The following is a 9,376-nucleotide window of genomic DNA, read 5'->3' on the forward strand; positions in this document are numbered from 1 at the left end:
TTATGTATTCAAGAAAAAGAAAAGAAATGAAAAAGAGAAAAGAAAGAAAGAAAGAAAATTGAATAGTTGGACCAGCTAACAGACTGAAATACGACTGAAATTATTTCGTTTTCCCCTGAAGTCAAACTATGAAGCACTTTATAGTCCATAAACTAAGCAGGCAGTGAGACTTGTGTTCTTGAAGAGCGAGGTTGGCCACTCTTGAAGAGCGAGTTGTGCAGGGCTTAGTGTAATGACTCGGTTCTCCACTAGATGGCGCTGCTAGCCTACTGGGGTGGATTGTTGTGGCGCTTGTAGGTGCATATGTGCATGTGTGGGAGTGGTGAAAATGGCACTAGTCTCTAGTATTGGAACTCTGTTCTCCCCTATCAGCAATCGTGCACTGTCCTTTGTCTTTGTCATCCATCCACTCCCCGCTTCCACACTGTCCATGACCAAACCCCAGGCAGCACTTCCCTTCCAAGTTTTGTCTCAGATGTGGCTGCCTTCCCCAGCCCCCCTTCTTAGGGACTGTGGCTTTGACCTGTTCTGCTCCTCTGCAGAGGGTCTCACTGAGCAATGGCTGGGTGCTGACTGCACCCAGGAATGCTTGTGGGACCGTGCTGCTGCTGCCCATCAGCAGACTATAGCCGGGTACCAGCCCACCCCAGAAAACGTTTGCAAGACAGTGTAGCAGCAGCGCCTCAGGGATTATGGAAAATCACAACACACATCTGGCACCAGGCTTCATCCCCAATGACCTTGTTCCAACATCAGCAAATGTGGCCATTCTCTGGGGTCTACTGGGCCCAGGTGGCCTCACAGCCTCTACCAAATGTCCTTTCAGCAGTGGAACTGCTTCTCCCTGTGTGGCCCAAGAACCTCCCGGACCCCGCTCCGCTCCTGGGGATTCTCCCTTCCCACCAGAACACCACCAGGTATCAAGCTGCGGAGTTTCAGACTCTGTGCTCCCCCTGTTTACAGACTTAATGGAATTTAAAACCCCTCCTTTCTCCTTTCTCCCTTTTTAGTTCAGTCCCTGTGGCTGTTTCCAATTTTCCACTTTCTCTCCAGCTGCTTTTGGGGAGTGGTGCTTTTCCCATAATCTCCCCCGCCCCCATCTCCTTCCTCTCTCCACATGCAAAAGTGGCTCCCTGCCCTCTGTAGCTTCTCTCTCCCCAAGTTCATCTCTCCACGCTGTGTACCTGCTGAATTCTGTGGTTCAGGTTGGGCAGATTGTTGTGTTAATCCTCAGATCAGTTTTCTTGGTGTGCAGGATGGTTTAGTGTTGGTCTGGCTGTATTTCATGGATGTGAGACACACAAAAAACTTCCATGCTCTTCCACCATCTTGAAAGATCTTTGATTTATTTTAAATTTATTTTTAAATTTATATACAAGTTAGTTAGCATATAGTGCAACAATGATTTCAGGAGTAGATTCCTTAATGCCCCTTACCCATTTAGTTCATCCCCCCTTCCACAAACCCTCCAGTAACCCTCTGTTCTGTATATTTCAGAGTCTCTTATGTTTTGTCCCCCTCCCTGTTTTTATATTATTTTTGCTTCACTTCTCTTACATTCATCTGTTTTGTATCTTAAATTCCTCATATGAGTGAAGTCATGATATTTGTCTTTCTCTGACTAATTTCATTTAGCATAATACCCTCTAGTTCCATCCGCATAGTTGCAAATGGAAAGATTTCATTCTTTTTGATTGCTGAGTAATACTCTATTGTATTATCAAGAAAGGATACCACATCTTCTTTATCCATTCATCTGTTGATGGACATTTGAGCTCTTTCCATACTTTGGCTATTGTTGATAGCACTGCTGTAAACATTGGGGTTCATGTGCCCCTTTGAAACAGCACACCTGTATCCCTTGGGTCAATACCTAGTAGTGCAATTGCTGGTTCATAATGAAGTTCTATTTTTAATTTTTTGAGGAACCTCCATACTGTTTTCCAGAGTGGCTGCACCGGCTTGCATTCCCACCAGCAGTGCAAAAGAGATCCTCTTTGTCCACATCCTCACCAACATCTATTGTTGCCTGAGTTGTTAATGTTAGCTATTCTGGCAGGTTTGAGGTGATATCTCATTGTGGTTTTGAATAGTATTTCCCCAATGATGAGTGATGTTGAGCATTTTTTCATTAACCCAGCTAGTATTCTTATTATCATGGTTCTAAGTTCTAGTTCAGACATCTTACTTATATCTGTGTTGATTAAATCTCTGGCTGTCACTTCTTCCTGTTTTTTTTTTTTTTTGGGGGGGGGTGATGGAGAATTCCATCCTTTTGTATTTTGGAGGAAGAAAACAATTAATAAAATTAAAAGTAAAAATTAAAAAATTAAAAACAAAACAAAAATCAAATAAAAGAAGCTAGATCCTAGATGTGCTTTGGTCTGCTTGTTGAAAGAAGCTTGATAGGGGCGCCTGGGTGGCTTGGTCGGTTAAGCATCTGACTTCAGCTCAGGTCATGATCTCACACTCCGTGGGTTCGAGCCCCGCATCGGGCTCTGTGCTGACGGCTCAGAGCCTGGAGCCTGTTTCAGATTCTGTGTCTCCCTCTCTCTCTGCCCCTCCCCTGTTCATGCTCTGTCTCTCTCCATCTCAAAAATAAATAAACGTTAAAAAAAAATTTAAAAAAAAAAAAAAAAAAAAAAAAGAAAGAAGCTTGATAAAATAGAAAAAAAGGGAAAGGAAAGAAAAAAAAAGGTAAGAAAAAATCTAAAAGTTAAAAAAATTTATAGAATAAAATAAAATAAAGAAAGTTAAATAGAATAAAAATAAAATAATAAAATAAAGTAAAAAAATAATCATAAAGTGTCCTTTCTGTATCCAAGAAAGAGCAAGAAAAGAAAGAAAAAAGAAAACAATGCAAGCAAAAACAGAAGAAAGAAAACAAATAAGTTAACCAGCAAACAGAATGAAGCCTGAATGAAGTTACATCCAGTTTCCCCTAGAACTGAAACTATGAAGACTTTTATAGTCTGTAAACTAAGCAGGTAGAGTGACTTGTGCTGGTCTTCTAGGGGATGTGCTTGGAGGGCACAGTTGGACTGGGCTAAGTGTAATGGCCCTGTTCTCCAGTAGGTGGCGCTGCTTAGCCAACTAGTGGGTGGATCTGTGTGCGAGCTTATATGTGCTGGTGCGGCAGAGATGGAAATGGCTTCATCCAGCTCTCTAGTCTCTGGCACAGGAACTTTGCTCTCTCACCCACCTGTAATCAAGCACCGTCCTTTGTTTCAGGCCTCCGTCCACTCCTCGCCTCTACCCTGTCCATGTCCAAGCTGTCCACCTGCCAGGCGGCCCCTCCCTCCAGCTTTATCTCAGATGGGTTGTTTCTTATTTTATTAAAACAAATTTTTTTTTACATTTATTTATTTATTTTTGAGAGACAGAGAGAGAGAGAGCATAAGCGGGGGATGGGCAGAGAGAGAAGGAGACACAGAATCTGAAGCAGGCTCCAGGCTCCGAGCTGTCAGCACAAGGCTGGACGCGGGGCTCAAACTCACAAACCGTGAGATCATGACCTGAGCCGAAGTCCGACGCTCAACCGACTGAGCCACCCAGGGGTTGTGTTTCAAAATCCCACATTTCAGAGACCCCCAGGGCTTGGACCCACCCTGATTCTCTGGGGGAGGATCTTGCTGAGCAATGGGGGGGGGGGGTTGCCATCTTGCCCCAGAAAACATTCATGCTATCGACAATGGCAGAAGTTCAGGGATTATGGCAAATTACAACACACCTGGAGCCAGGCCAAATACCATTTCTTACAGGCCAGCCAAATCCAGCCCCAGGACATCTGGTCATCTGGTTCAAATGCTCATGGTGCAGCAAATGGCTGTACAGAGAAGGGACATGTGGCCAGAACTCTCACCTCCACATAAAATTCCCAGAATTTTTCCTCATGTTTTGCCTTCCTGTCCTACCCATTGGTTCCTCCATGTTGCTGTGTGTGGTCTTCTCCTGTTTTGAGCTGAAGGCCTTTCTCTGATATAGCAGTGAAAACCACCTACTGTTCTAGGCCTTATTTTCCATTCCCTCCCAATTGATCACCCACGTCCCATAAGGCTGACAGTCAAGTAAGCTGGTTAGGTGTAGGTTTATGTGGATGAGGTCTTTGCTTTAGGATGACCAGGGTTAGAAGACCCTTGTGTGTCCTGATGAGGAGGGCCTTTGTGTGTGTGTGCATGTGTCTAAAGCCAGGCATCTATTTACCTTGAAAAGATGAGGAATAGCCCTCTTTGAAAACAACCGAACGTACCTAAGAAAAGTATGTCCAGTTCTGAACTGTTAGGAGTTTCTGGCAAGCTTTGTATTATGTGCTGGGGTGTGAATTTGACTTTGTATATAGATTTTCAATTAGGCTTTTAGACTGACATCTCAACTCTGAACTGTGATGGATCAAAAAAAAAAAAAACAAGAAAAAAAGAAAAAGAAAAAAGGAGAGAGAGAGACAGAGACAGAGACAGAGACAGAGAGACACACACAGAGAAACAACAAACAACATTTCCTTTCTGGCTTGCCAGGATCCTGGCCCTGGCCTGTGCTTCCTGTTTTCAGCTCCATCCTGTCCTTTAGGCTTGTGAACTCTGGTTCCCTGGTTTTTGACCCTGGTGCTGGCTAAGGACTTTGAAACTTCCTGCTGCCTTGGGTGTACATGCTGAATTTGTTCTGGTTCCTGTGTCAATCCAAGCCCTGACATCCCTCCATGTCCACTTTGGCCTCTGCAAGCAAAGATCTGAGCCTGACTATGTTGTATTTGTTAGTGATTCTGTTGTCCCTGGTTTGTGAGCTACTAGAGGGAGAAATTTGATCATGTTCAGTTGTAATGCCTCAGCTCTGATAGCAAGGAGGATGGAGAGAAATTTCTGGGTCAAGGAGCAGGAACCTCCAGGCCAGGAGGTTCTAAAACATGTACCACTTCCCTGCTGTGGAGGGACAAGGGAAGGAAGCCTGTGGGTCAGAGTCTTGGACCCTTACCTGTCTCTGAGGCCCTGGATGGTGACTGATGGGCCATTGTACAAGTTAAAGTGCTTTTGGCACCAGTAATGGAAACCAAGATCCGCTAAGTCTAGCTAATGTCAAGAAAAGGGGGTATGGATCCTCAGATGTCCACAATGGATGAATGGATACACAAAATGTGGTGCATACACACAATGAAACATTATTCAGCCTTAAAAAGGAATGAAGCCCTGATGGGGCTGCAGCATGAGCAAACTGGAGATACTGAGATCTATACTTCTCTTTTGTGTTGGGGATCTAACAAAACCTCTGCAACAGGGACAAAAATTATTAGCATGTGAATATTCCCACTCTGGTTGCTAAAAAAGAAATGTTTTAAGAGAAAAGAAGAAGAAAAAGAAATCTAGTAAAGGGATAAGGATGGACAGGAAAAGTCAGGAGTTCTATCAGGCATTTCATGAGTAAGGGGCCAGAGATGTGGCAGGTCGGAAGCTGGCCATAATTATTTAGGATGGCTGGTGTGCAGGTGGGAGGGGAGGCCCCAAAGGCAGAGCCAAGAGAAAGATGTGAAATACATATTTCTGTGTATTGAGAATGTATTTATCCCCACCTCCCTTAACTTTGGCATTTCCTCTGGAGATTGAGAAAGTGTTTGAAATACTTTTAATTACTTTTTGCATCAGGGGCCAGCTTCTCTCAATACCACTGTCATCCAGACCACATGGCCACCTGCATTTTCACAGGGTTGCATTTTTCTTTCCGGAACCTGGACTCCCACCGAGGCTTCAGAGCTTCGAGCTGGGGTCGGCCTTCCTATGTTCTAATACTTTTAACCTGGGCCAAGTTCCTGGGAGGCAGCAAAGGTAGATTGGGATCCTTGATGTACTCTTGGACCCATTTGTTGTTGGGGTTGGCGCAGACCTCTCGATTCTTTTTGGTGACAAAACTGTGGAGGCAGAGTTAGAATGTCAGTGAGCATGGAGTAGGGTGGGGGTCCAGTCTACACTCCCCCATTTTTAGCTCACCGGGGGCTCACCTCATACTCTTTACTGCATCCCTAGGCCTCCCCCATCTGAATTCCCTCAGTAGGCCTCCCTCTCTGGCTTCTAGACCTGGCTTCATTGTCCCTGTTTCAGCCTGTTCCCTGCTCAACCAAGATACTTAGGCATGGGTACCATTATGGCTGTCATTTATCAGTCCACAAAACTATAAGTGGCAACATCAAGAATTAAACTCAGGCCTGGGGCTCATGCATGGTTCAGTAGGTTAAGCGTCCAACTTTGGCTCAGGTCATGATATTGCGTGGTTCATGAGTTCGAGCCCCGCATCAGGCTTGCTACTGTCAGCGCAGAGCCCACTTCAGATCCTCTATTTCCCTCTCTTTCTGTCCTCTCCCACTCTATCCCTCTTTCTCTCTCTCCCAAAAATAAATAAATATTAAAAAAATAAACAACCGAGGACTTCCCTGCGAGATTCGGAGCCCAAGCCCTTAAGCACAACTCCCCTGCTTCTAACATGGAGACTTCTTGGTTCTGTGCATCTCATTCTGGTCCCGGTTCCCCTTCCCCCTCCACAGAAATGTCTGCAGGGGATGCTTACATGATTGCTGGCAGGTAGCAGTTGAGGGCCTTTCTGTATCCCACCACCAATTTCTTTGGCAATACTTTCTCATGATACTTCAGGCAGCAGGTGGGAGAATGGTTCACCGACTCAGGAATTTCTGAGAGAATCACATTGAAAGCTGAACCAAGTAGGCATAGAGGGAGCCTGTGGTTGCCTACCTTCATCTCCCACCCATTGCATTCCATACTTCTGATGGCAAAACCATCTGTTAGCAGGGACTGATGATAGCTTTATGGGTAACAGAGAACATGAAAAAAGGAAGGGGGGGTGGACATACATCTAGAACCTTCAGCTTCTGAACTGAGTTTCAGCAAATGCAAGTGACTTGGTTATTCATGTTTGCTGGTGAGCCAGGGCTTGATTTGGCCAACACATATTGAGCTCTAAGGGGGCAAAACCCTGAGGAAGACACCATCATTACTCTGGAGCATCTCACTGTCTAATCAGAGTGAAAAGGGAAAGTGAAATGAATTGTGGAAAACAGAATGAGGGGTACCTACCCCAGCCTGGGTGGCTGAGGAAGAAGTCCCACAGCATGTAGTGCATGGCTTGTTTCTTGAAAGATGAGTGGGATTGAAGCAGATGAAAGGGTTGTGGGATCTGGAAGAAAGGCATGAAGGCATGGGGGAAGCCGAGTGTCTGGGGAATGCTGAGCCGCTACAGATGGCAGCAATGCAATGTGAGAAGAAAGAAGAGGAGACAGAATTGGAGAGGGAAGGGGAGACTAGCACACCTTCTGAGCTGTGGACTGTATCCTAGCAGCATTAGAGGGGCTGAGGTCAGCGAGGAGGGTGAGATGAGCAGTGAGCCAGAGAAGTTAGGGTGGGAAGAAAAGTGTTCTGTTTAGGCTTCGGGTCAGACATCTGGAATCGGTATCTTGACCAAATGATTTGAAGTATGGGCAAATTAAAAAAATCTCTCTAGGTCTCATCCATTAAATTAGGGTAAAAATATGCTTATATGTCCTAGGATCATCGTGAGGGTTAGTTGAGAAAATGCTGATAAAACCCTTAATTCAGAACATAGTAAGGCTCAGTCAGTGCTTGTTACAATTAAGAGTAGATGATAGTAATTGACCATTTTTCTTGCCTGGAAATGCCACTTCCCCCCCCTCTTTTTGATGCTGTCAGAATGCTGGCCTTGGTTGGTTGTTAGTGCTGTGTTTCTCTTGAGCTCCCCTGACTACTCATCAGTTGGGACATCAAACAAGAGGGCAGGTAGAGACCTCTCCCAGCCCCCAAAACTGCAGAGTGCAGATCCCTTTGCCGCCTGACCCTTTGCTTCCAGCTGGTGGCCAAGATTGGAATATCTCAAGAGTACCATTTGGCTGATCCATGCTTTGGGTGGGCCATTTTCCGAAACTTTTTTGAAGACTGAACCCATCGTAGTGGTCTGTTTGACCTTCCCTAAGGGCAATGTTACCTCCTGCCACCCACCAGATGCAGCTCTGCACATAGTGACGTCCATGACCCTGGTTCTCAAAGCAAAGATGACAAAGTCCAGGGGGCATCTTGAGAGCATGTGGGCAGAATATGTGGTGTGCATGACCGTTGTTCCCCTGAGAGTTTATATGCCAGAGTCCGACCAGACCACATGCTAAAGGTAGCCTTAGGGAGAAAAAAAGGGGCTGGGGCACATGGAAGTTGGTATGTGGAAAGTCTGAGTGGCTTGGTCTCTTTCTTGTTGCCAGGTCCTCACATATGATGGTTGAGGCAGGGATAGAGAGTGGGAAAAACAAACCTTGTTCTCCATAGGTCCCAAGCATCCTGTGGCTCCCAAAACCTTTCAACCCCTTTCTCTTTTCTATAGCCTTTATTTAAACCCAGGCTGGGGAATGGGGACAGAGGCCATGAAATCCTGCACTGCACACCTGGGCATCCCATTGGGCCTTCCTTTGGCTGCCATGAGAGTCCCAGAAATCTGTGCCAGACACTACAAGGAAGAGTATCTAGGTTCAGACTCCCCACCCCTGGGCTTGGCCCCAAACATCACTTCAGCCCCCTTCCCAGTACCTTTTGTCCTGCTCTCTCAGAGCACCTGTAGCTTTTCTTATCCAGCTATCTTCCTGTCCTCCTTTTGTTGCTCATGTTTATTCTCGTATCTCCTATTACTTCCTTGGCTCCTCCTAAATGATTGCTCACTATTCTCCAACTTTGGGATTCCTGACATGACCTTGACCCAGCTTCCTGGAACTGCCTGATGACCCCAGAAGGTATCTAGATACCAGCCCAGCTCTCCTTGCAAAGGAGAGAGTTTGAGGAGTGTGCCTGCAGGAGGGGAGAGGGCCCATGGCTGATGACGGAGACCTGACAGGACTCTTGATGTCACCTCACTGCCAGCTGCCCTTTCTCATTCCAGCCCTGCAGGGACAGGTGGACTCACTTGACTGGCCGTACGAAGCCGGAGTGGTGATGAGGATGAGGAGAAAGAGGGCAGCCACAGAGAACTTCATCCTCTCCGGGGGACCCTTTAGCTTCAGGGGAGGCTGGTTGTCCACTCTGACTTCACAGCTGCTCTCTGTACTCTGACCACTTCAGAGTGGGTGGAGGAGAGAAGAGGTGCCTCCCTCTGTTTGCCAAAAGGAAGGGTGGGGCTTGGCGCAGAGTTGAATTAATAAGTTTTTTTTTTAATGTTTATCTATTTTTGAGAGAGAGAGAGAGAGAGAGCAGGGGAGGAGTGGAGAGAGGAGGGGGCAGAGAATCCCAAACAGGCTCTGCACTGATAGCCGTGAGCCCAATGGGGGGGGGGGGGCTCAAATTCATGAATCATGAGATCATGATCTGAACAAAAGTCAGACCTTCAA

At 46.1% G+C, this 9,376-nt stretch overlaps 1 protein-coding gene across 1 annotated transcript; it reads right to left on the bottom strand.

Moving 5' to 3' along the window:
* Positions 1–5,337: 5,337 nt before the first annotated feature.
* On the bottom strand, positions 5,338–9,111 carry CCL16 (C-C motif chemokine ligand 16). The gene is made up of 3 exons (XM_060646656.3): positions 8,956–9,111; positions 6,550–6,670; positions 5,338–5,896 (listed from the first exon to the last, which is right to left on the bottom strand). Exons 1-3 carry the CDS (start codon positions 9,023–9,025, stop codon positions 5,764–5,766), a joined length of 324 nt encoding a protein of 107 aa, XP_060502639.1. The 5' UTR covers positions 9,026–9,111; the 3' UTR covers positions 5,338–5,763.
* Positions 9,112–9,376: the final 265 nt, after the last annotated feature.

Source organism: Panthera onca, chromosome E1 (assembly GCF_046562875.1).
Source record: "Panthera onca isolate mPanOnc1 chromosome E1, mPanOnc1 haplotype 2, whole genome shotgun sequence".
Lineage (NCBI taxonomy): Eukaryota > Metazoa > Chordata > Mammalia > Carnivora > Felidae > Panthera > Panthera onca.

Bases quoted from the DNA above. Each gene is read 5' to 3' on its own strand.
- CCL16 (XM_060646656.3), bottom strand. From the start codon at position 9,025: ATGAAGTTCTCTGTGGCTGCCCTCTTTCTCCTCATCCTCATCACCACT. The intron at 6,671-8,955 runs GTGAGTCCACCT...TGATTCTCTCAG, and splicing joins GGCTTCGTACGGCCAGTCAA to AAATTCCTGAGTCGGTGAAC. The intron at 5,897-6,549 runs GTAAGCATCCCC...CTGCCTCCACAG, and splicing joins TGCTACCTGCCAGCAATCAT to TTTTGTCACCAAAAAGAATC.